This window comes from Aquarana catesbeiana, linkage group LG07, assembly GCF_042186555.1.
Source record: "Aquarana catesbeiana isolate 2022-GZ linkage group LG07, ASM4218655v1, whole genome shotgun sequence".
NCBI lineage: Eukaryota > Metazoa > Chordata > Amphibia > Anura > Ranidae > Aquarana > Aquarana catesbeiana.
In genome coordinates, this window is record NC_133330.1 from 276,378,740 (window position 1) to 276,406,614 (window position 27,875).

General features: G+C 45.1%; 1 protein-coding gene across 6 annotated transcripts in view; it reads right to left on the reverse strand.

Annotated features, from left to right (window-relative positions):
- The window catches only part of RALGPS2 (Ral GEF with PH domain and SH3 binding motif 2), a 397,229-nt gene that overhangs the window by 159,140 nt on the left and 210,214 nt on the right, over positions 1–27,875 (reverse strand). For all 6 annotated transcript variants that reach the window (XR_012235342.1, XM_073593380.1, XM_073593379.1 and 3 more), the window contains one exon: positions 13,140–13,266. Coding sequence is in view for 5 of the 6 variants with exons in the window: in XM_073593380.1 (XP_073449481.1) it covers positions 13,140–13,266 (127 nt within the window). In the remaining variant the exon portion in view is untranslated. The remainder of the gene's footprint in view (positions 1–13,139; positions 13,267–27,875) is intronic.

The following is a 27,875-nucleotide window of genomic DNA, read 5'->3' on the forward strand; positions in this document are numbered from 1 at the left end:
TGGTTTTTTCGGGGCTGCTCAGGAGGGTGAAAAATCGCCACTCCTTTGCCCTCACCCTTTTGGCCCCAAGTCTTTTCCACTTCTGACTTGGGGGGGTCCTTTTTTTTTGCGGACAAAACCCCTTCTTGGTCTAAGTTGGGGGTTTTCGTTTCTCCGGGAATGCCTTTTTCTTATCGGCTGAGCGGTCTAATACCACTTCCAGACCTGGGCCGAACAGAAGGTCCCCAGTCAGCGGAAAGCCACATAATTTAACTTTAGAGGCATTGTCAAGGAGATAATAACTGTAAGCGCTTATAAAGAAGATGCATACAATCCTGGGGGTATAGAAAATTAGCCAGGCATAAAGTCCATGGCCATAGTAGTGGCAGTCCAGGGGTTAATATAGTCTCTGATCGTACAAGATGTGAAGGGCTGGCTAGTGGGATGATTGGTCCTAAAGGCGGTTGCTGTCCTCAGAGAGCTGGCTCTGTGGTATTGCAAGAGGGGGTAGAGAAAAGGAAGCGCCACCTAAGTGCAGTATTAATGTAAAAATTTTAATAGCATAAAAATTGAACACTTACAAGAAAGACAAATTAAAAGGCTCATCTGTGAGTAAGCAGTGTGTATCTTCCTCAGTTTCCAGTCCGGAAGTTGTTAACAGCGTTGTAGGGCTGCAGATGGAGGCTGGTAGCTTATCTCTCTTCCTGTGGCCATCAGAGAGAAGCTGAGACTGGCGTGGAACGCACAGAGGAGGTGCGTGACGTCACAGGTCATTCAAAGACTTCCGGATACATTCCAGGGGGTGGGGTAACATCGAGGGAGTGTGCTTGGCTACGCGCTCGGAGCTGCTGCTCCTTCGATAGGCCTGAGGGGGAGTGTGTCAGTGATGTGCTATTTATATGCCGGCGCTGTGGGACAACAAGGCTCAGCGTCTGCTAACAGCACATCACTGATTAGGGCTGTGAGAGGCAGTATGCTGAGACATAAATACATATTTGAGAACACTTATTGGCAGTTATTACTATAATCGCACTGGAATACTTAAAACATAAGGACTGGGTGTGAATAAAAAATATATAAAATATATATATGTTAAAACTATGAAACATACAGTATTGTATAAATATTTATAGGAACACATATAGAAAATTAATATGAGGATTGAAAAAAAAAAAAAAAAAAAAAAAAAAAAGGCTTACACACACACATGCATATATATACATATATGTATGGGGGGGGACGAATGAGGGGAGGGGGCCTGGGTTTACTTGTGGGGGAGTTTTTAGGTTATGGATAGGGGGCTAAGAAAAATGGGGGACAATGGATAAAAAAACTGAAAAAAGGGGGGCGGGGAAGGGGGAAGGGAAAGAAGGGGGGGGGGGAAGGGGGAAGGGAAAGAAGGGGGGGGGGGAGGGAAAGAAGGGGGGGGAGAGGGAAGGGAAAGGGGGGGGGAGGGGGAAGGGAAAGAGGGGGGGGGGCAGGGGTGCGACAGAAAGTGTGTGGGGGGGGGCCGGGGGACACAAGGGAGCAAGGGTAATCCCATGGGGGGGGGAGAAAAGGGGGAAAAGAAGTGGCTTATAGTAGTGTGTGTACTTCAATTTCCTCGTTTAACCCACCGGGTGTAAGGGTACCCAAAGAATAGATCCAGTAGGTCTCTTGTTGACACAGGCGTTTGAAACGTTCAGCTGAAGGATATGTGGCGGGAATGGATTCAATGACCCAAACACTGAGGCCAGCCGTAGAACGGTTATGGTGTGTAAGGAAATGCCTGGGGACGCTATGGTGGTCTCTGCCCTTTTCAATAAAGCGCCGATGTTCCCCAAACCGTGCTCTGAGTGCCCTTATGGTCCGACCGACATAAAACAACCCACAGGGACAGGTAAGGCAGTATATGACGTAGTCCGTAGAGCAATTGTAAAATTCTTTGAGGGTGTAACATTTTCCTTTTATGTTAAAAGTTTTCTGGCCATGGTGTACGAATTGGCAAGTGAGGCAGAGGGGTTTTTTACATTGATACATCCCTCTGAGGGGTATAAGGACGGGTTGTGGAAGGATGGATTGAAGAGACTTGATTCTACTGGGGGCAATTTTGCTTTTGATGTTCTTTGATCTTCTGTAAGTTACTTTGGGTTTGATACCAACTGTGGTTTTCAGGTGAGGGTCTTCCAAGAGGATAGACCAATGGGACTCTAATATTTTCTCCATTTTCTTATGTTTATCATGATATTGTGTGATGAAGCGGGTTGGTTGCTTGACAGCAGGTGAGGAGTTGTGATGACTGGTGGGAGGCTTGCGGTAGTTGTTGAAGGCTGCTTCTATGAGTGGAATTTTTGGAATTTTTTAGACAAGATTTGACCGTGGATTTCGTAGTCAGAATCTCTGGTGCAATTCCTCCGAAGGCGACAAAACTGGCTACGGGGGATGGTGGCAACTGGTGTAATGAATGAAGGAATTGCCTGCAGTAGGTTTGATGAAATTCTTGGCATATATGGTTTCCTCATCGTGGCAAAGTTCAAGGTCTAAGAATGCCAGAGTGTCGAGATCAGCCACATAGGTGAAGGATAGGCCCAAGATGTTGGTGTTGCAGTACTGGACAAACGTGAGAATATCTTCAAGAGTACCGTCCCAGATAATCACTATGTCATCGATGTATCGGCCATAATATATTACGTGTGCGGCAAAGGGGTGGTCGACTGCGAGGTACCTATGTTCCCAGTATCCCATAGTGAGATTCGCGTAGCTGGGGGCAAAGTTTGCCCCCATGGCTGTACCGTTGATCTGAAGGTAGTGTGTCCCTTCTGACTCAAATTAGTTATGTTGGAGGCAAAAAACTAGGGCTTCGAGTATAAAGTTGGCTTGCCGGGGATTGGTAAGGGGGTCGTTTGCCAGGAAATGCTCTACAGCTCTAACCCCTACATCATGGGGTATAGATGTATAAAGTGATGACACATCAAGGGAGAGCCACCAGTAGTTCTTATTCCATGTATAGGGTTTGAGCATATCGAGTACATGAGGTCCGTCCCGTATGTAGGAGGGGAGGTTCTGTGCTAGGGGTTGAAGAAATTGATTGATGTATATGGAAAACCCACTGGTGACACTGTCCATGGCAGCTACTATAGGATGACCAGGGGGGTGGGTCAGATCCTTATGGATTTTGGGCAGGTGATAAAAGTATGGGACTTTGTAAAAGTTTCTTTTGAGGAATGCAGCTTCTGATTTGGAGATAATGTTATCAGTAAGAGCTTTGTTGACCAATGTGGCAGCTTCAAGTGAAAACTGGGATGTGGGGTCACTGGGGAGTCTGGCATAGGTGCTTGTGTCCGAGAGTAGTCTCTGTGATTCTAGAATGTAATCTTCTCTGTCTTGGATCACTATACTGCCCCCTTTGTCCGCTGGTTTGATGACGATGGATTTGTTGTGAGTCAGCTGTTCCAGGGCCTTGCGTTCCAATGGGGAAAGGTTGGATTTGATGTAAGTATGTTTGGAGGTGTTGTTGCACATTTTGATGAGGTCTGTATAGACTACTTAATAAAAGGACTGTAAATACGGGCCCTTATTCGATGTTGGATTAAAGATGGACTTGGGATGTAGTGAAGTATGTCTAACTGGGGGTGAGGTGAAATCATGTTGGGTAAGCCATTCAAGGTCAGCATTGAAGTTCTCCGCATATAACTCCTCCAGTAGAGCAAGTACGGGTCTATCCGATTCGTCACATAAATCATGATCTGAAGTGGGAGTGGGATGAATGATTTCAGGATTGGAGGCCTGTTTGGTTGATTGAATATTGAAGTGTCTCTGGACTGTAAGGTCTCTGATAAACTTGTTGAGGTCTTTGAATAAAGTGAAGCTATTTGGTTGCATGGTGGGGGCAAAGGTGAGGCCTTTACTGAGGAGGGATGTATCATATGCGGTTAGGGAAGTGTGGGAAAGATTGTAAATTTTTACAGTTTCCGCATCTTTTCTAACCTTCCTTCCTCGTCCCCCCCCTCCGTCCTCTTCTACGTATTTTCTTTTGGTGAGGAGCAGTGGGGGGGTAGGTACTAAAAAAAAATCATTTTCTAGGTTGGTAACTTTATCAATCGGGGATCTGGGTTTAAGCAACTGTGTGAGGGGAAGGTTCTCTATCCAGGCTAATGACTGGATCACTAGTTGTGTTAAGGTGATCATGGGTATTACTTTGTGAGTTATTATGAGGAATTGCTTCCGAGCTAGGTAATGGTATAGGGATGTGTGGAGAGACATCGGTGTGATCTATACCTTGGGTAGAGCAGGGAGGACATTGGGACTTTAAATGAGGCAGTTGACAGGATGGAGTTGAGATAAAAAGGTCAGTTTATTGCATAGGCGTCCAAAAATACATAACACAATAGGAGCATAGAAGGTTGCATGCGCATACACGCTAAACAGAACCTGCCTAAATACATGCTTGTACAACAAATAACATGACATCTGGGCAGCGAATCAAGATTGACAGATTACATAAAAAGGGTACAATTACAAAACTGGGAGGTACATGCCAGCATGATATAAAAGGTACGTATAGATATTCAATTTCCTAAAAACATTGATCTAGATGAAATCCTATTTAAAGCAAAAGTAGCTGCATCCATGTTGCCCGACGCGTTTCTGTGAATAACACTTCTTCAGGGGCAGATGCAGTGGGGTATCTGTAAATGACAAAGTATGAAAACATCAACCAATGAGCTAAAAGCAACCAGAAAGGACAGTAAGTTGATTTCTGGATACTTACACTAAGTAACTGGCTAAGGTGTATCGTAGGGTAAGCACCGGGCTAAAGAGGGTTTGTTCTCCCCCGGAGCTGAGGCGGCCAGGGGCCCAACGCAGGACAGGCATACACAGGCATCATCCCCAGAACACAGACCATCACTTCCAAAAAGAAAAAAACCGGTGCTTACCCTACGATACACCTTAGCCAGTTACTTAGTGTAAGTATCCAGAAATCGACTTACTGTCCTTAGTGATTATCTGGGACGGTACTCTTGAAGATATTCTCACGTTTGTCCAGTACTGCAACACCAACACCTTGGGCCTATCCTTCACCTATGTGGCTGATCCCGACACTCTGGCATTCTTAGACCTTGAACTTTGCCACGATGAGGAAACCATATATGCCAAGAATTTCATCAAATGCATATACAAGTGCAGCGCTACACTTGTATATGCATTTGAAATCTTGACAAAATCCTTATTTGTTGTGTGAGCTGCTTTCTCGTTGGGTAAGCGCAGGGTTACACTCTTGTCTTTTCAAGAATTTCATCAAACCTACTGCAGGCAATTCCTTCATTCATTACACCAGTTGCCACCATCCCAGATGGGTGAACAACATCCCCCGTAGCCAGTTTTGTCGCCTTCGGAGGAATTGCACCAGAGATTCTGACTACGAAATCCACGGTCAAATCTTGTCTAAAAAATTCCAAGATAAAGGATATCCCGTCCCACTCATAGAAGCAGCCTTCAACAACTACCGCAAGCCTCCCACCAGTCGTCACAACTCCTCACCTGCTGTCAAGCAACCAACCCGCTTCATCACACAATATCATGATAAACATAAGAAAATGGAGAAAATATTAGAGTCCCATTGGTCTATCCTCTTGGAAGACCCTCACCTGAAAACCACAGTTGGTATCAAACCCAAAGTAACTTACAGAAGATCAAAGAACATCAAAAGCAAAATTGCCCCCAGTAGAATCAAGTCTCTTCAATCCATCCTTCCACAACCTGTCCTTATACCCCTCAGAGGGATGTATCAATGTAAAAAACCCCTCTGCCTCACTTGCCAATTTCGTACACCATGGCCAGAAAACTTTTAACATAAAAAGGAAAATGTTACACCCTCAAAGAATTTTACAATTGCTCTACGGACTACGTCATATACTGCCTTACCTGTCCCTGTGGGTTGTTTTATGTCGGTCGGACCATAAGGGCACTCAGAGCACGGTTTGGGGAACATCGGCGCTTTATTGAAAAGGGCAGAGACCACCATAGCGTCCCCAGGCATTTCCTTATACACCATAACCGTTCTACGGCTGGCCTCAGTGTTTGGGTCATTGAATCCATTCCCGCCACATATCCTTCAGCTGAACGTTTCAAACGCCTGTGTCAACAAGAGACCTACTGGATCTATTCTTTGGGTACCCTTACACCCGGTGGGTTAAACGAGGAAATTGAAGTACACACACTACTATAAGCCACTTCTTTTCCCCCTTTTCTCCCCTCCCCCATGGGATTACCCTTGCTCCCTTGTGTCCCCCGGCCCCCCCCCCCCACTTTCTGTCGCACCCCCCCCCCCTTTTTTCAGTTTTTTATCCATTGTCCCCCATTTTTCTTAGTCCCCTATCCATAACCTAAAAACTCCCCCACAAGTAAACCCAGGCCCCCTCCCCTCATTCGTCCCCCCCCCCCCCCATACATATATGTATATATATGCATGTGCGTGTGTACATGTGTATATACATCATTCCCCCCTATCATTTACTGCTCAATCTTTTCAACATCCTTTGATAGTGTAAATAGATATACACACACACACATATATATATATATATATATATATATATATATATATGTTTTGTAAGTTTTTTTTTTTTTTTTTCAATCCTCATATTAATTTTCTATATGTGTTCCTATAAATATTTATACAATACTGTAGGTTTCATAGTTTTAACATAACATATATATATTTTATATATTTTTTATTCACACCCAGTCCTTATGTGCTTTTAAGTATTCCAGTGCGATTATAGTAATATCTGCCAATAAGTGTTCTCAAATATGTATTTATGTCTCAGCATACTGCCTCTCACAGCCCTCATCAGTGATGTGCTGTTAGCCGACGCTGAGCCTTGTTGTCCCACAGCGCCGGCATATAAATAGCACATCACTGACACACTCCCCCTCAGGCCTATCGAAGGAGCAGCAGCTCCGAGCGCGTAGTCAAGCACACTCCCTCGATGTTACCCCTCCCCCTGGAATGTATCCGGAAGTCTTTGAATGACCTGTGACGTCACGCACCTCCTCTGTGCGTTCCACGCCAGTCTCCGCTTCTCTCTGACGGCCACAGGAAGAGAGATAAGCTACCAGCCTCCATCTGCAGCCCTACAACGCTGTTAACAACTTCCGGACTGGAAACTGAGGAAGATACACACTGCTTACTCACAGATGAGCCTTTTAATTTGTCTTTCTTGTAAGTGTTCAATTTTTATGCTATTAAAATTTTTACATTAATACTGCACTTAGGTGGCGCTTCCTTTTCTCTACCCCCTCTTAGAGGCATTGTCGCCTGGCCATGTTTTGAGCCAGAGGGCCCTTCTGGCCGAGTTGGCTAGTGCAGCGGTCCTGGCTGACATGCGAAGCGACTCAGCAGAAGCATCCGCTATATATGCTACCCCTCGCAATATAGTTGAGAAGGATGACAAAATGGTCTATTTAGCCGTACCTGCATCGATGTGGGCTTGAATCTGCATAAGTCAGTGCTCAAGGTTACGAGCCACCACCGTGACCGCCATCTCTGGCTTTAGATTACCCAGAGTTGATACCCAGGTCTTTTTCAGAAGGGATTCTATTTTCTTGTCCATGGTGTCTGTCAGAGCCCCCATATCCTCGAAGGCCAGATCTGTGTCTGCAAACCTGCGAGAAGGCTTCGTCCAGTTTGGGGTTCTTGTTCCAGACTGACGCTGGGTCATCTGAAAACGGTAACCTTCTTTTCAAGGACCTGGAAAAGAAGGGCTTCCGCACAGGATCCTGCCATTCATTTTTAACTATCTCTACCAGGACCTCGTGAACTGGGAAAACTTTTTTTCTGTTCTCCCAAGCCCCTATACATCTGGTCGTGGAGAGACAGGGGTTTCTTGTCTGCCTGAATACCCAAGGTGGTAGAGATTGCCTCTAAAAGGTCCTCTAACCTCATCAAGGGACAGTTTGTATCTTGAGGGTTTCCTGGACTCCCCATCCCGATTCTCTCCCTCAGATTCGTCCTGAGAACCGGAGGTAGCACTGTCTGGTTCCTCCCTAGCCTCCTCTCTGGAAGCCCCCACAGTTTCCTCTGCCGAAGCAGTGGCCATAGGTTGGGAAGATGCAGAGCCCTGTGCAAGAGGCGGGGTTGTACTCTGATGCAGGAGAGGGATTAGGGGTAAATTGCAAACCCTCAAACAAGTTTTTGAAGGACTGAAAAGTTGAGGACAACCCTGTCTCCTGCTCTGATGCCCTTTCACTAACCAGCGCATCAATACAAACTTTACATAACACCCTTTTCTAAGCCCCCCTAGGGTATGGTTGGTAGGGTATGGTAGGCTTCTTTCTCTGTAGCTTTCTGAAATGCATGCAAAAAAACACAAATCAATATCCCCATAAAACATCACACAGAGATACAACCAAGGGGAGTACCTGGCTCCTTCTATAAAATAAGGGACTTGGTCCCCCCCGACCACCTAGAGGGGTTCCACCCCCCCCCACTACTGGAACCATGGTGGGGGAGGGAAATCCTAGGCAGAGAGGACCCTTCCCCAGGATGCTCTTACCTTTGGATGGCTGGAGTTGGCATCGCTGAGCGCTGTCTGAGCATCTGCTTCTGACATGCTGGTGGTGCAGCCTGTGGAGTCTTCACACCACCTGTGCTGTGATTGCGACTCGTCTCCAGCCTCTGTCCGGCTCCGCGACCCGGAACCGGAAGTCGCAGGTCAAAGGGAAGCATCCCCAATCCCCCCCCCGCCGGAAATGACATCACCCACCGTCCGGGCCGCCTGGTTCCACTCTGCAGCCTATACTTTGTACAGGGGGAACGGTGATGCCTCCCTGACCTGACAACAGCCCTGTGGCTGTGATAGTGGACCCCCGTTCTTCCACCTGCGCTTGGCGAAGCTGGGGAGGCAAAAGATGCGGCCGGCGAGTACCATGCAGAGTACTGCCCTGGAGAACCCCTGTCTCCTTAACAGGGACTGAAAAATAAAGCCCCCAGTCTCACGGACTGTTGTAGGCCAGGTTCCTGCGCAGTGTCTCCCCACTGGGGGAAACACAAATAACTGAAGCTGGCAGGGGGAGGTAAAAATTTATGGGGGCTGGCGCAGTGTTTCCGAAGGAAGAGGAGGAGCCGAGGTCTCATTGTGGCTGTCCTAAAAGACGGGGAAAAAAAAAAAAAATAAAATAGGAAGGGCAGGCGTCCCAATACTTTTGACTATATATTCACATACACACGACAAATTATATCTATATCCACACACACACACTAATGTGCCAATAGATGTTTTATGATGTACAAGGGGCTAAATTAGGTGACAAAAGTAAAGTAATAGCACTGACAGTAATAACACTGCAAGGGTCTGCAAGGAAAGTAGTTCTGCAGAGTAAATAGGGTAAATCACAAGGAAGAAGTCTTCTGACCCCCCTTTCCAAGAAAACCGATATGTTATGCTGGAGCCAGGAGAGTCCTGAGAGAATGCACACAGGGAAATACAGCTCAAACTGGGGAAAAAGAAGAGAAGAAATTAATCTTGTGTGTGGTTGCCAAGAACTCTGTTAAGAGGAGCCCAGAGTATTGCTGGGGATTCCTGCTAGGAGAAATGTATACAGGATGACTGGCTATATTACGGTCAAAAAAAAAAAAGAAAAAGGAAAGCCGCTAAGGAGCAGCTCTAACCGCAATGTGAATGATAATCTAACATTCTCTTCCTGGCAGCCAGCATGTGTGTATACAGTAGTATTTTCAGAGAAAACTCTGGATAGTTAGGCTGGCCACAAAGACGCGGCAGCCTCTTTGAGGGCAAAAAGTGAAACGACACCTTTCCAACCTCTCACCTTAGTCTTCCTATGGACCAAACTATCTGGTAGATATAACCTTAACACAAGATGTGACTTCTTATTCCTTTTTTTTCTACTGGATAGGGAACGATTGGTACTGCATTGCACAAATTTTCAAATGTGTTTCAATTGGTGGAAAAACAAGATGGTTATTTTCCCCCATATATGAAGTCCACATGACCCCAAAGGCCATCCAATGATCATAACCAAACTGAGCTCAGAATAGTTCTTTGCTTTACACCGTTAGATACTGTATGCCCACCCTTCATATACACCTGCAATAATTGTAGGGGAATGTCAAATGTTGGATTAAATTTCTATATCTCCATTGCTGCCAAACTATAGGAAAATATATACACAATAGAATGATGTAGCGCAACTTACAAAAAATGACAATATAATAAAAGTGCATACAATTGTGCAAAAAATCTACAAATATTATATATATAATCCAATGTACGTCCAAAAATATCAAAAACGATAAAATTTGCAAACAATTGTGCAAAAATATATGTACAAAAAATAGTTTAAAGTATATCCAAAAATATAAGGAAAGGAAAACCATATCCAATTTGAATCCATTCCAATCACCAATGAGACATGCAATGCAAAGTGTGAATCCTCCACCCTTGTAGATTAGCCTTTCACCTCACTGCTGTGACCCCTGCATTACCAGTAGGTCTCACCACATGTCTTTACCTCTCTGGGGATGAAGATAAAATGCTGCTGCTTCAAATGCCTCTTACGCAGATGGATGGATGATTAGATTTCCAATCCCCACATCATACATGCAGGAAGAAAAATCACACAGATCTAGTGCTCTTCATTTAAAACTTCACATTTATAAAAAGGTATAATATTGCACTTACAAAAATGGCACTATAGGCTAACCATGAATCGAGTGTGTCATATAGAATCACAGGCTCCTTAGATGCAGCGATGATCGCAGAATGACGCCATATAGGTGAAAACCTCGTCCTATGCGTATGTTACGTCCAAACCTCTGGAATTTTTTAATTTCATTGATATAGTATTGGATTGTACAGATTATTTACAAAACTATAGGAAAAGACTGGTGGCCCACAAAGCCTACAATTGCACAAGGTAAAAAAATAAAAAAAAATTTAAAAAAAAAATTGCTTAAAAAAGGTATTGAAAGAGAAATAAGCAACTATTCTCAATGACTAAATATGAAATATCTGGACACTGTGGATACAATATTACCTTTGCAATCATTTCGATCAGCCATTTACTATATAGCAACAAAATGTTGTGCCCAACATAATGGAGCTCATTCCAATCCCCCACTCACACTTATTCTCCAACAACCTCCTCTTTCAACTTCTAATTCTATTGCATGTCTATTGATTTGAAATGAATTCAATTAACTACAAACAAAACTTGTTAGGCTGTAATTTTCCCAACTACTGTATTTTAACAGCAGAGCAGGACTAGTGGGCAGATGAGAACAGTTGTGTTGCATGTGCCCTCAGGCTGCAAAAATATAGTTTACACTAATAGGTTTAGATTACACCCCACATTTTAATGCCCCGTACACACGGTCGGATTTTCTGACGGAAAATGTGTGATAGGACCTTGTTGTCGGAAATTCCGACCGTGTGTAGGCTCCATCACACATTTTCCATCTGATTTTCCGACACAAAAAGTTTGAGAGCAGGCTATAAAATTTTCCGACAACAAAATCCTTTGTTGGAATTTCCGATCGTGTGTATACAAATCTGACGCACAAAGTGCCACGCATGCTCAGAATAAATAAAGAGATGAAAGCTATTGGCCACTGCCCCGTTTATAGTGCCGACGTACGTGTTTTACGTCACCGCGTTCAGAATGATCGGATTTTCCGACAACTTTGTTTGACCGTGTGTATGCAAGACAAGTTTGAGCCAACATCTGTCGGGAAAAATCCTAGGATTTTGTTGCCGGAATGTCCGAACAAAGTCCGACCGTGTGTACGGGGCATAACACTCTGCTACTAAATCGTAAGGACTTTAATATGCACAAACTTCAACCAATGTGATGTGCCACAACAAACCCAAAGACCATACTAAGTCATTCTGTGACTTGTGATATCTTATGTACTTGTGCACCCATCAGTTCTGATGCATCACAATCTGACATGGACCACCTGGTTTGTTTTGCAAAAATGTGTTGCACGCAAACGTAAAAAATTTGGGAAATGAAAATTAGATAAGGAGATATGCACCAAGACAATTGTTAATAGTGACATGTCCCCTCAGAAAAAGGTAGGGAGGATTGCGTGTTTCCAACAAAATCCAACCCCAGAATTATATGCATGCCCCACCCCCATCAAACAGAAGTGAGCACTTTGTGTGTATCTAAACTTTACAGCCAAGTAACCACCATTCCCTGAGCTTTCCACATCAAGGAGGGGAAGATTTTTCACTGTCAGAAAAGATGCACTAAGGCAAGCCATTGATGTAAACCACTTAATTCCCTCATCAACATAGTCAACGTTGATGTTGGAGTCTTGCTGGCTGAATAAGATTACTGCTAGCGGAAAAAGCCGCTGGCAGAAATCGCATTTATAAAAATCTGACAGGCTGGTTGTACCAAAGTCGATCGATGGCTCGAATAGGGTACAATCAGCCTGCCCATACATAGATCGAAATTCCTGAACAAAATTGAATTTCGATGCATGCCTGTATGGCCAGCTTAATCAGTGTAAACAACCTCTACTTTCAAAAAAAGTGTTTGATAGGAAGGTATGGAGTGTCACACACTGAACTTTGTATCATAAATACACCAAATATAGGGATACAGATTTGAGATGAAGAAATATGATTTTTTAAAATTGGATGTGTTTTATAACAAATTAGAAAACATAAGAGTTTCTTTTCAAAATTTTCATTTATATAAATAAAAATAAAAACACCCAGTTGTAATCAAATACCACCAAAAGAAAGCTCAATTTGTATGAAAAAAATTATATAAAATTTCACTTGTGTACAGTGTTGCATGACAGCGCACTTGCCAGTTAAACTAGCGCAGTGCTGAATAGCAAAAAATGGTCTGGTCATGAAGGTGCTAAAATGGTCAAGTGGTTAAACTAGCTCCGCAAGAAATCACTTCACAATGTGTTTTGAATTCACAACCATTATGATATATATGAGGATCCACATCCTAACGAACTATATACAAGCCAAGATTTAAAAGAAATAAAAAAAATCTGTCAGCAGTGCCACAGTAATGATCACCAAGAGACATCTTCAGCTAAGAATAGAACCATGTTACTTCCCCGTTTAACATAAAATAGCACATAAAAAAAAAAAAAAAAAAAAAAAAAAAAAAAAACATTAAAATCTTACCCAAATATGGAATACAAGGAGTCATCTTCAAGCTATTGATATAGTCTCTTAGGCGTTTGTAATTATCTTCCTTGCTAACTACATACTCCAGTTTCTCAAAAGTTGTCTTGTCTTTCCGACTCAAAAGCTGAAATATAAAAATAATTTTATTAGGCATATGGGTCATGTAATTCAGAAAACTAATAAAGACATACAACCATATTTTGGAATATCTGTCCTTGTGCTAAATTGCTTACTTTGAGTTTAGTAATAAAAAATAGGATTTTTCGTCATACTTACATGTAAAATCCTTTTCGAGTACATCATTAGACACAGAGTTAGGCTAATATTCATTACCTGCTTTTGCAAACATATGCACTGAAGACCAGGTAGCAGCCTTACAAATCTGAGCCACAGATACCTGATGGCAAAAAGCCCAGGAGGTTCCTACACCCCTGGTAGAGTGAGCTCTCACCCTAAAGGGAGGAGGTTTACGTTTCAGACCATAGGCCTGAATGACCAACTGATGGACCCAATTGGCAATCGAAGCTTTGGAAGCTGCATGCCCCTTCTTGGGTCCTTTTGGTAAAACAAAAAAAAGCAGTCTGATCTTCGGATCCCCGCAGATCTAGACAAATAAACCTCAACTGCCCAGACAACATCCAAAGAATGCAGTCCTCTTCCGCCGAACGAGGCTGAAAAAAAAAAAAAAAAAAAAGGAGCAAAATAGTGTCCCGATTTAAATGAAAGGTCGACACCACTTTTGGCAAAAAGGATGGAACAGGTTGTAACACGACCCTGTTGTGGTGAAGGATCAGGTATGGTTCCCTGCATGAGTGGGGCCGCCAACTCCGACACCCTTCTAGCTGTGGTGATGGCCATCAGGAAGGCTAGCTAGTTAGCGTGACAGCAAGTCTAATAGAATTTCCTTGATAGGCTCAAATGGTTGTTTCTGTAACACAGACAGCATCAAGTCCCAAGGACACATAGGTGACCTAACAGGGGGAAGCAAGTGAGTTGCTTGGTTCGGACCAGTGAATGGGAGGCTAAAGGCCTTTGGAAGAATACTGATAGGGCCGAAACCTAACCTCTGTACTCAAAGACAATTTGATTTAAACAGCTGACCATAAAAAAAGAGAATTCTCCCAATCATGTATTTCCGAAGATGCCATTTTTTGGGTTCACACCAAGCAATATAAGTCTTCCAGACCTTATGATAGATCTTCCTAATGACAGCTTTTCTAGCATTCATTAGGGTAGACACCATTGGTCCGAGACGCCACGGTCCTTTAACACCCTGGCTTCAATAGCCATGCCGTCAAATTTAGAGACTATAAATTGGGGACGCACTATAGGACCTTGAGACAGTAAATCGGTGCAACATGGATGCGTCCATGGCCCGTCTATTGTTAGTCTCACAATCTCTGGGAACCAGGGCTTTCTGGGCCAGGCTGGTGCCACCAGAACGACTGGAACTCCAGGGGATCGGAGGGAAAGCATAAACCAGGGAGTACTGGCTCCATGGAACTACCAGAGCATCTGCCTTGATTGCCAGAGGATCACTTGTTCAGGACACAAACTGCTGTAGCTTTTTGTTGAACCTGGATGCCAGTAGGTCGACCTCCGGCCATCCCCAACATTGGCAAATTTCCTGGAACAGGCGGCTGATATAATATTCCAGTTTTCTACTCCAGGGATATGGACTGCTGGTAGAATCGGCACATGTCCCTCTGCCCAAACTAGTATGTGGTTCACCTCCTTCAGAGCTGAAAGACTCCTGGTACTGCCTTGGTGGTTTATACAGGCCACTGCAGTGGCATTGTCGAACTGAACCCCGATAGCGTAGTCCTGAAGCTCCACCGTCCAAGACCGTAGGGCCAGTCGTACTGCCAGTAATTCCAGGACATTGATGGCCAGGATCTGTTCTGTCCTTGACCATTTCCCCTGAGCCGTGAGCTCTTCTAGGGTCGCTCCCCAGCCTGAGAGACTGGCATCTGTAGTCAATACTCTCCAAGTTACCGGGAAGAAGGATCTTCCCTTTCGCAGGTTCTGCTCTTGCAACCACCAGTTTAGGCTTAAGCGTGCCCGAGGAGATAAGAACATTGGATAATCAAGGGCTTGTCCTCATGTTCCAAGCCAACAAGATGTCTTGTTGTAGTGGCCTGGAATAGAACTAGGCATAGGGCACTGCCTTGAAGGAGGATACCATCCTCCCTAGAAGACTCATACAGAGCCGAATGGAGGGTTGCCTGGTGCCCCTTATCTGACGCACCTGATCCTTCAGGGCACAGATCCTTGCGGATGGCAAGAATACTCTTGCTTGGACCGTATCTATTATCAGCCCTAGATACTTTAGACTTTGAGCTGGTCTCAAGGTTGACTTTTCGGTATTTATGATCCAGCCTAAGCTTTCCAAATACGGCATTGTGCATGTTATGCTCTGTTCTAAAGCCTGTAGTGAGTGATCTCTGAGCAGGAGGTTGTCCAGATAACCAAGCACCAAGACCTTAAAAGACACATTACTGGTACTAGGACCTTTGTGTACTCCCAGGGAGCTGTAGCAAGCCCGAAGGGTAGAGCCACAAACTGAAAATGACGTTCCTCTACTGCAAATCACAGGAACCTCTGATGAGGCTGAAAGATAGGCACGTGTAAATATGTGTCCTTTATATCGATGGAGGCTAGAAAGTCTCCCATCTGGTGTGAGGCTACTAGTGGGCAGACAGACCATCCGAAAGGACTGGATCAGTAGATACTGGTTCAGGGCTCTTAGGTCCAAAATGGGCCTTGTGTCCCAGTTTGGTTTTTGAACCCTAAACAGGTTCGAGTAAAACCCTGTGCATTTTTCGGATACAGGAACCTCTACAATCACTCCTTGACGCACTAAATGATGTAGTGCCTGAAGAAATACGTTTTTTTTGGAGGATCCGAGGGAACACGGGATCTTAAAAACCTGAGGGGGGACCCCCCGCAAATCCAGCTTGTAACTGCGGGATATAGTTGAGCTGACCCACTACTCGTCCTGAATTATTGTTCTCCAAATGTCCGCGAAGTGCAGCAGCCTTTCCCAACCCGATGGAGTGGGGGCGTCCCCGCAAAAGGAGGGTTTGGTGCTGGGTTTAGAAGAATTTTGGACCCAGGGCTTTTTCTGGCCCTGGCCTTGCCCCTGGTCCTAGTGCCCTGTTGGCGGCGGAACTGCCTCGGCGCTGAGACATTTGAGGAAGCAGTCCCTGAGGTTTTAAACGAGGGACCCCTGGTGCTTTTCCTCAAAAAAAGTAGAGATCTCTTCCCTCCAGAAATCTTTTAGATATATTTGTTCAAATGATCACCAAACATTCCCCATGAAAGGAGAAACCTGCCAATAACTTCTTACAAGGAAGCTTGGCTAACCAGTTCTTAAGCCACAAAAGTCTGCGCACATGTACAAGCAAGAGAGCCAAACAAGAAACTTGCTGTATTGAATCCTTTAAAACATCAACAGCAAAACACAGAGCTCGAGGAATATCTGCCTTATTTTCAGGCAGTTCATCCTCCTGGTTAGGCCTGTCAGAACGTCTGATCTGATCCTTTAAGAAAAAAGCAAGTGAAATGCCCCAGGGATTTTGTGGGCAGGGGTTGGAACAAGATAAAAGAGTAAAGGCGTATATAAAGAAAGTAGTACAAAATGTATTAATAAGACATGATCCTTTACGGACTGGCAGATACCAATTGCTGCAACAGCTGACTGAATAGCTGAACTTACCAAAAAAAAAAGGAAGCCTTTAATAATGACTCCAATTTCTTGTCAACAGGGTCTTTCAAGCCCTGTGCCTTATCTACCGGACAAGTCAAGTTTTTGTTTAAAGTGGAGGTCCACCCTGAAAAAAAAAATTGCACAAAAAAAACCTAAAAAAAAAATGGAGGAAAAAAAAATACATTTTTTTTATTTATGTGAAATGGCTGTTGCTAGGCAGTCTTCCTAAACTGCCTCTTCCTACACCGCGGTGATCTTCAGTCTTCTGCTCCCCGCGTTGTCTTCTGGGGAATGGGGCACGGTGTGTTATGGGACCTGTGTGTGTCCCACAAGACATCGCGTCATATTCACAAAGTGCTCGCGCATGCGCAGTAGGAAACTGGCAGTGAAGCCGCAAGGCTCCACTGCCTGTTTCCCTTACTTAGGATGGCGGTGCCGGGACCCAAGAGCCGAGGGACGGGTCGGCCTCAGGCGGCCGACATCGCGGGCTCCCAGGACAGCTAAGTCTACTTATTTAAAGTCAGCAGCTACAGTGTTTGTAGCTGCTGACTTAAAAAAAAAAAAAATTTAGCTGGCCGGAATCCCGCTTTAACCACTTAAAGCGGGGGTCCATCTATCGTTTTTTTTTTTTTGGAGTTCATTCACAAACTTTTCTTCTCATGATTATCTACTCACATGTTCTGTGTAATAAGTCTGCCTGTGTCCGATTTCGTTGTAAAGAATAACTTATAAAATTCACTGAAGGCGGTTTCCATTTTCATTGTGGGCATTTGAAGCCCACAAGCATGTATTTCCTGGATGCCGTGAATGCTGGGAGCAGAGATGTTGTGATGACGCTGTTGCACAATGCATGCTGGGAAGCCTGAGACTAGCTCCCAGGGACTGTGGGAGGTCTGGGAGAGGCTAGAAACACGCCTACTCCCATGGGAGGAAAACCAGGAAGTGCTAAGAAGATTAGAAAAAAAAAGGTAATTACAGGGATTTAAATTTTTTTACACAGCATGTCAGCATCTAGGCAAGGAAGAGAATGCATAGAGATAATGTTCAAAATTTGGGTGGAACCCCGCTTTAAGGACCAGCCTCGTTTTGGATTTTAGGTGTTTACATGTTTAAAACAGGTTTTTTTGCTAGAAAATTACTTAGAACCCCCAAACATTATATATTGTTTTTTTTTCTAACACCCTAGAGAATAAAATGGAGGTCATTGCAATACTTTTTTTTTGCACTGTATTTGCGCAGCGGTCTTATAAGCGCACTTTTTTTGGAAAAAATTCACTTTTTTGAATAAAAAAAATAAGACAACAGTAAAGTTAGTACAATTTTTTTTTATATTGTGAAATATAATGTTACGCCAAGTAAATTGATACCCAACATGTCATGCTTCAAAATTGCGCCCGCTCGTGGAATGGCGTCAAACTTTTACCCTTAAAAATCTCCATAGGTCGACGTTTAAAAAATTCTACAGCTTTCATGTTTTGCGTTTATTGCTCTCGCTCTACCGGTCGCGGCGATACCTCACATGTGTGGTTTGACCACCGTTATCATGTGCGGGCGCTACTCACGTATGCGTTCGCTTCTGCACGCGGGTCGGGACAGGGCGCTTTAAAAAATTTTTTTTTTAATTATTATTTTACTTTATTTTATTTATTTTTTGACTGTTAAAAAAAAAAAAAAAAAAATTGGATCACTTTTATTCCTATTACAAGGAATGTAAACATCCCTTGTAATAGAAAAAAGCATGACAGGTCCTCTTAAATATGAGATCTGGGGTCAAAAAGTCCTCAGATCTCATATTTAGACTTTACTGCAAAAAAAAAAAAAAAAAAAGTTGTTTAAAAAAAATGACAAAAAATATTGTGCCTTTAAGACAAGTGGGCGGAGCTGACGTAATGACGTCGCTCCGGCCGTCCTATGGTATGGAGACGGGTGGGGGCCATCTTAGCCTCACTCATCTCCATACTGAGGAAGTGAAAGGACTCGATCGCCTCGATCAGTAAGCGGCGGAGGGCGTGGGAGAGCGGCGGGAGGGGGGGTGGCACCTCTCCTGCCGCCATTAACAGTGATCTGTTACCTGCTGCAGAGACCACCGTTATCGTGTACAAAACCACTGGCCCTAAAGATGGATACCTCAGTTGTGGCAGCAGCTGCTGCCGTTACCGAGATATCCATCTTTAAAGTAATGATGTATATATACAGTGGCCGGTCAGTAAGTGGTTAAGGAAGAAACTGCTGCATCTACGGCTGGCATGCTCCACTTAAACTTTTCATCCATGATATATAAAAGGAACAAAAATCCTGTCAGGATGTTCCCAATCAGCATATACCACCTGCTCCAACAGAGGGTGTAAGGGAAAAGCCTGTGTGGCCTGAAGAGGCCTCAGGGATCCCAAAGAGGACTAGGGAGGCTCAAGGCAACTTAAAGGCAGAACGAACCATTTCGGTAAGAGTCAGGATCAAAAGCCTCTGATTGACAGGTAGACACCAACTGGATGTCCTCTTCCAGATTGCTCGGAAGCAGACTCATCGCAAGGCCATCCACAGAATCCTGAGCTTTAAGCTCTTCCCCATCCTCAACCCATTTCTGCTCCAGTCTAGGAGGCTCCAGGGAGGGGGATCTGTCACTCTTCTTGCCACCCTGCGGGATGGAGGCAATCATGCCAGCAATCCTGTGCTCTAACCCGGCTAGGGCTGAGGACAGTTTATCCTTAGTGATAAAGGGTGAAGCAGCAGCGTTGACTGTAGGCACAATCCCAGATAGGCGCAGCGGCTCAGATTGCCCGGAAGCCTCTGGTCCTTCAGGGGATAAAACACTAGGGATATGACTAGGTTCATCAGGAACTACTGATGACATAGGTGTGCCCTTCCCTGTAGTGTCAGTCCCACTCTTTTTTTTTTAAAGACATTTTCTAGCCACAAAAAGGGAGGACCTGGGTGTAGTATTAACACACGTCAGAAGGGAGACCTTTTAATAGGGCTCACAAAGCCCATATGCAACAATCCTGCTAAGCACCTTTAGCCTGCCAAGCAACACCTGGTGATTAACGTGACCCAGGTACGGAGAAATGAACCGCTGCAAATGCCTGGTTCAGAGCCTGCTCTGTGCCCCACAGCTGCCTTCTGGAAGCACCGCATGCCTGGCATACAGTGTTTAAATAAGCTGGCTGTGCACATGCACTTGTGTGGTCCCAACGTACAGGCGTGGCTGTATTCGCGTATGACGCAAATCTTTGTGCGCCCAAATAAAGGCTACGGCACATGTGCAGCTAAGCCACGTGGAGCCATGGCCGCCAAACTGCTGAGCCCAGCGGCGCTCTTGTGAACGCATGTGCGCCATGGCGAACCAAGGTGAAATGGCGCACCGTCGTGCGCCATCATACAGGTAATAAACAGCCAGACACAAGCAAAAAAGGTACACTCTGCAAAAACCCATGGCTAGACCAAAAACTCCCCCCGTATGGTCACCGCACACTGGTGTCCAGCCTCTAGCTAGTTGACTGATTGTTACAATCACTGGGACACCCTACAATAATTAAAGGGGTTTCACTTACCCATCCAGGTGCAGGGTAGCTTAGAAACTAAGAGCCCAATCTTCACCCTCCATGGCAGGTTCATGTCGCTTGAGGACCTTTAAGGACTGGGTAGCCTTTTCATGTTTAGGGTCCACTCCCTTGGAACTGTACAGCACCCTGCAGGAATGCCTTAGCGCTGTGGGTGTCCGGGATTCCACTTCGCAGGGTCCAGCGCCCCGAGGCTGCATTACAGGCAAAACCTCGCAGGATCTTGAGTCTTCTTTGCGAAGCTCAGGTATCATTTATCTAAGCATACAAGCCTGTGTCAAATGGATCCGATCGGTCAATCCCTTGATTCATTTAAGGAACGTTAGTGGGACTAGCGACCTGGAGCTCAGAGAGCTCAAACAACCGTGCCATCCACCTTGCAGACACTGGTAAAAAAACTGAAGTACTTCCTGTATGGGAGCGGTTATATAGGGGATCAATTCCTGTCTAAAGACCTTAGGTCTAGCAGTGTCCATAAACCTGGAGATGAAGTATAAGCCAGCAGGTAATGAATATTAGCCTAACTCTGTGTCCCATGATGTACGAAAAAGAAAACAAACACTGTCTAAATAAAGTAGAATAAAGATAATCCATTAAATATATAAATTAAAAAAACACATTAAAGCTGAACAGGTTTAAGCTTGTTCACCTTAAACACAATGATTTCACATGCAGTATTTTTTTCTGCCATTAGATGTCCTCAGTATGATGGCCAGCATCACTGAGCACACTTCCTCTAATCCCAGGTCATCCAGGACTTGTCCCAACCTGTGACTGGACAGTGAAAGGCGAAGCAGAACAGTAATGACCTCAATTTCAGTCACACTGCTTTCTGCTCCTATAAACATGCTTCTTTCCAGCGCATGAACAGATTGGCTCCTTAAACTGCATCTTCCTCTCACTCCAGCTCTGCTGTACAAAATACTACAGAATACTAATACAAGGTCACATTCAGGTACTAACACGGCTTGCACAATTATGGGAATTCTGAAACACCTTGGTTGTCAGTGTTCTAATAAATGACAGATTGCCTTGCTTTGGCCCTCAAGACAACCTGTTACTGGAGGTCTCAAAGTACTCCCTCGCCATAGTCTGAGACATGCATCCTTAGGGTGAGCGACTTGCTTATGCAAAGATCTTTTAAAAGATTGTACTCATAAGCCCCTCAACTGCCGGATAGTCTGGGGATAGCTGCAATTCTGTAACACCATATAGCAGCTCCATCATTTAGCAAAGTTTAAGAAAACCAAAATGCTGAAACTGCATTTTCCCACAATGGCCCCTGTACAGTTAAGCCACGCAGGCTTTCCACAATCCACAGAAGAACTAAAACATAATTGATTATAACTGAAGAAAAATGCATGCAGTGCTTTGTAATCAGCCAAACAATGCAGCCATTGACTGAATCACATAAGTTATTTAGATTCTGGGCCAAAATAGAGGACTGGATGACAGTCTTAAATATGACAGCACAAGGACTAATTATTCCATAATAAAATAAAAGCCTAATTTAAAAGTTAAAAAACAAAACAAAAAAAAAAAAAACACCAAAAGTCTTGAGCATCAAAATGCAAATTAAATTACAGTACATATAACCAAAGCTACAATGCCCCAATGCTGAATACAACAGCTATGACACTTTACAAAAATGTCAGGGGTGTACTCACTTTTGTGAGATACTGTACAAGTAAATATTTTATTATATCTTTTCATGTGACAACACTGTAGCAAAGTGTCATTTCTTCAAAGTAGTGGGTGTACAGCTTGTATAATAGTGTCAATTTGCTGTCCCCTCAAAATAACTCACACAGCCATTAATGTCTAAACCGCTGGCAGCAAAAGTGAGTACACCCATAAGTGAAAATGTCACTATTTTCCGGCACTGCCTTAACGCTCTTGGGCATGGAGTTCCCCAGAGCTTCGCAGGTTGCCACTGGAGTCCTCCTCCAGTCCTCCATGACGACATCACGGAGCTGGTGGATGTTAGAGACCTTGCGCTCCTCCACCTTCCATTTGAGAATGCCCCACAGACGCTCAATAGGGTTTAGGTCTGGAGACATGCTAGGCCAGTACATAAACTTTACCCTCAGCTTCTTTAGCAAGGCAGTGGTAGTCTTGGAGGTGTGTTTGGGGTTATGTTGGAATACTGCCCTGCCGCCCAGGTTCCGAAGGGAGGGGAACGTGCCCTGTTTCAGTATGTCACAGTACATGTTGGCATTCATGGTTCCCTCAATGAACTGTAGCTCCCCAGTTCTAGCAGACCTCATGCAGCCCCACACCATGACTCCAATCACCATGCTTGACTGTAGGCAAGACACACTTGTCTTTGTACTCCTCACCTGGTTGCCTCCACACACGCTTGACACCATCTTGGTTATCTTGGTCTCATCAGACCACAGGACCTGGTTCCAGTAATCCATGTCCTTAGTCTGCTTGTCTTCAGCAAACTGTTTGTGGGCTTTCTTGCGCATCTTTAGAAGAGGCTTCCTTCTGGGACGACAGCCATGCAGACCAATTTGATGCAGTGTGTGGCGAATGGTCTGAGCACTGACAGGCTGACCCCCCACCCCTTCAACCTCTGCAGCAATGCTGGCAGCACTCATACATCTATTTCCCAAAGACTAATGCTGGATATGATGCCGGCAGCGATCTGCATGTCTTTCCTGTAGGATCTGGAGACTGCCATCAGTGGATTGATCACCACTAACCAAAAAGATCGTTTTAGCACGATTTTCATCTACCTTTGTGAGTAGTAGTTTTTTTGTGTACATTTTAATAAACTTTAAGGATAATGCACTAGGCCGGTGCGCCCTCTCTCTTTTGTTTTTCGTTTGTTAGGATATCCCTATCCTTGAGGGCAGCAAAGCCGAAAGCTATCGTCCATCCTGAACTTTGAACTGTCGGGCCTACACATTTATGCGCAAGAGTGTTTGTTTTGTTGTATTGGCTAATTGGACCCAATTTGGACATTTTCACTTAGGAGTATACTCACTTGAGTATACTCACTTTTGTTGCCAGCGGTTTAAGACATTAATGACAGAGTTATTTTGAGGGGACAGCAAGTTGACACTGTTATACAAGCTGTACACTCACTACTTTACCTTGTAGCAAAGTGTAATTTCTTGAGTGTTGTCACATGAAAAGATATAATAAAATATGTACAAAAATGTGAGGGGTGTACTCACTTTTGTGAGATACTGTATATATCAAGTAAATGGGAAAGCAAATTATAGGAATTTAGAGCAAATGTTGCCCAAAATACATGTAAATCATACATCATTTAAATGGCTATAGACTGCCTTTCACTCTCATCTCAGCCACACAAACACCTATACTTTAAAAAAGATGTATAGGATATGTTTTTTTCACAATCATACTTTCCTAGGTGGATGCAGCATCTGCCTCTTGCCAGCTCTAACACTGAGAACCGAGAGATCAAACACTGCCGATCGCTTGGTTCTTACAGCTCAGTGAGCAGAAAGCTGGTGACTGTCAGTCAACACTCTCTGCTCTGCCCCCCACCCCCACTCACTGGAGCACAGAGCTGTGGAAGCAGCAGGTGGTGGTCCAGGCATGTGGGCGGATCCCGACTTTTGTCACGAACTTGTCCCGAGCCTAAGGCTCGGTTCACACTGGGGCGACTTGGGATCCGACTTGTACGTCCTCAAGTCGCCCCAAGTCGCTCCAGAAATAGTTTCAATGGGAGTTAACGCTAGCGTCTTAATAGACACTACTGAAGTCGCTCCGACTTCAGAGCGTACTCCCTGTACTACTTTGATCCGACTTTGATCCGACTTCAGCCTATTGACTATCATTGAAGTCGGATCGCCGTCTCGCATGATCCGACTTCGGCATGCGACTTGTGCTCAAATGATCTTGAGGGGAACTCCGCGCCAAATTTTAAATAAAAATCCGGCATGGGTTCCCCCTCCAGGGGCATACCAGGCCCTTGGGTCTGGTATGGACCTTGAGGAGAACCCCCTACGCCGAAAAAAACGGCGTGGGGGGTCCCCCCCAATCCATACCAGACCCTTATCCGAGCACGCAGCCCGGCCGGACAGGAATGGGGGTGGGGACGAGCGAGCGCCCCCCCCTCCTGAACCGTACCAGGCCGCATGCCCTCAACATGGGGGGTTTGGTGCCTTGGGGGAGGGGGGCGCGCTGCGGCCCCCCCCACCCCAAAGCACCTTGTCCCCATGTTGATGAGGACAAGGGCCTCTTCCCGACAACCCCGGCCGTTGGTTGTCGGGGTCTGCGGGCGGGGGGCTTATCGGAATCTGGGAGCCCCCTTTAATAAGGGGGCCCCCAGATCCCGGCCCCCCACCCTATGTGAATGAGTATGGGGTACATGGTACCCCTACCCATTCACCTAGGGGAAAAAAGCGTCAATAAAAAACACAGTACACAGGTATTTAAAATAATTTATTAGGCAGCTCCGGGATCTTCTTCCGACTCCGGGGATCTCTCCGGCGTCTTCTCCCGGTGTCCGCATCTTCTGCCGGCTCCACCGCTATCTTCTGGCGCTCTTTTGCCAGCGGTGGTCCGGACCTCTGGATCATCTTCTTCCCTCTTCTCTTCCAGAGATGTTGACACGACGCTCTCCCCAGCCAGAATGGTTTCTGTGCGCTCTGCAAGGGACTTATATAGGCGGTGACCCCGCCCCCTTATGCCGTCACAGTCCCTGGGCATGCTGGGTCTGTGACGTTTTAGGAGGCGTGGTCACCGGGTGATGACCACGCCCCCTTATGACGGCACAGCCCCAGCATGCCCTGGGACAGTGACCTCATAAGGGGGCGGGGTCACCGCCTATATAAGTCCGTTGCGGAGCGTTCAGAGACCATTCCAGCTGGAGAGAGCGTCGTGTCAACATCTCTGGAAGAAAAGAAGAAGGCAGAAGTCCGGACCACCGCTAGCAATTGAGCTGCAGAAGATAGCGGAGGAGCCGGCAGAAGATGCGGACACCGGGAGGAGACGGCGGAGAGACCCCCGAAGTCGGAAGAGGACCCCTGAAGTCGGAAGAAGATCCCGGAGCTGCCTAATAAATTATTTTAAAAAACCTGTGTACTGTTTGTTTTATTGACGCTTTTTTCCCCTAGGTGAATGGGTAGGGGTACCATGTACCCCATACTCATTCACATAGGGTGGGGGGCCGGGATCTGGGGGCCCCCTTATTAAAGGGGGCTCCCAGATTCCGATAAGCCCCCCGCCCGCAGACCCCGACAACCAACGGCCAGGGTTGTCGGGAAGAGGCCCTTGTCCTCATCAACATGGGGACAAGATGCTTTGGGGTGGGGGGGCCGCAGCGCGCCCCCCTCCCCCAAGGCACCAACCCCCCCCATGTTGAGGGCATGCGGCCTGGTACGGTTCAGGAGGGGGGGGGGGGCGCTCGCTCGTCCCCACCCCCATTCCTGTCCGGCCGGGCTGCGTGCTCGGATAAGGGTCTGGTATGGATTGGGGGGACCCCCCACGCCGTCCTTTCGGCGTAGGGGGGTTCCCCTCAAGATCCATACCGGACCCAAGGGCCTGGTATGCCCCTGGGGGGGGAACCCATGCCGGATTTTTATTTAAAATTTGGCGCGGAGTTCCCCCTAAAGATTCATACCAAACACAGTGGCGGGGATCCAAGTCGGATCCCCGTTCATTGAAAGTCGGATCCACAAGTCGTGTTGAAGTCGCGTTGCAAAGTCGCGTTGAAGTCGTGTTGCCCCTGTGTGAATCGAGCCTAAAGGGCTGCCTCTAATAAATTACAACACTTTACTGTTAGAATGGTGATGATGTGGAATGCCCTTCCACAATCTGTGGTTTCAGCAAGTGGTGTCACCAATTAAAAAAAAAAAACTTTTGGATGGACATCTTATTGAACACAATATATAAGACAGGGTTTATAGGAAGTGGTAGAGACAAATACACAACACATACTCACACAGGTTGAACTGGATGGACCGGTGTCTTTATTCAACATTACCAACTATGTAACTATATGTAACAACCCCAAATTCAAAAAAGTTGGGACGTTTTGTAAAATCTACATAAAAACTCAAAATTCAGTGATTTGCAAATATCAAAGCAATATTTTATTAAGAGAAAACGTCTCAAATGAGAAAATGTACAATTTTAAGAAAAAAAATAAAATCATTTTGAAATTGATGGCAGTAACACATCTCAAAAAAGTTGGGACAAGGCCATGTTTACCACAGAATAGCATCCCCTTTTCTTTTAACACTCTGTAAATGTCTGGGAACTGAGGAGACCAGTTGCTGGAGTTTTGTGAGAGGAATGTTGTCCCATTCTTGCCTGTGCATATGCTGCTCTAAAACTTTATATATCCTTCAGCATTGATGGTGCCTTTCCAGATGTGCAAGCTGATAAGCCAGAAGGCACCCTCTCCTCTTTAGTTCAGAGGATGCAGCACTCATGGTTGCCAGAAAGAATGTATGTCATATTTCGATTCTTCTTACCGCAGAACAGTTTTCCACTTTGCAACAGACAGTTTTAAATGGAGCTTTGGCCCAGCGAAGACTGCGACATTTCTGGATCATGTTCAAATATGGTTTCACCTTATAGTTTTGGATGGCACTGTGAACTGTGTTCACAGACGGTGGATATTTGGAAGTATTCCTGAGCATATGCAGTGAAGTCCATCACAAAAACATGCCCGTATGCAGTGCCATCTGAGGGTCTGAAGATCACAGGCATCCAATATTGTGTTTCGGCCTTGTCCCTGGCACACATTTCTCCACATTCTCTGAATTTTTTGATGATCTTATTTACTGCAGATGATGATATATTTAAAGATCTTGCAATTCTATGTTGAGGAACATTATTCTGAAATTGTTGGACAATTTTTAGATGCACTCATTCAGATTGCTGAACCTCTACCCAGCTTTACTGCTGAAGTACTCTGGCTCCTTAACCCCTTTACGTCTGCACTATAGCTGAAAGACGGCTACAGCGCGGGCCCAAATTGCCAGGAGGGCGTCCATGTACGCCCTGCCTGCAGGGTGCACACAGTGTGCTCTGTGATCAGCAAGTCAATGAGACTTGGCTGATCATAGATTGGAGTAAGGGGCCAATCCCGACCTCTTACCACGTGATCAGCTGTCTGCCAATGACAGCTGATTACATGATTTAAACAGAGCCAGTAATCAGCTATTTTTTTTTCCCTCACGCTGACAGCATGAGAAAAAAAAAAAAAACACATCACCGGCTTCTGTCAGAGGGACATCGGTCCCGAAGAGCCATCTGTGCCCACCAGTGTCACCTGCCAGTGCCACCTACCAGTGCAAATCAGTGCCGCCCATCAGTGAAAGAGAAAAATTACCCGTTTGCAAAATGTTCTAACAAACTATAAAAACTTTTTTTTTTTTCCACAATTTTTTTTTTTTTTGTTTAGCCAAAAATAAATAACCTAATAGTGATTAAATACCACCAAAAGAAAGCTTTATTTGTGTGAAAAAATTATAAAAA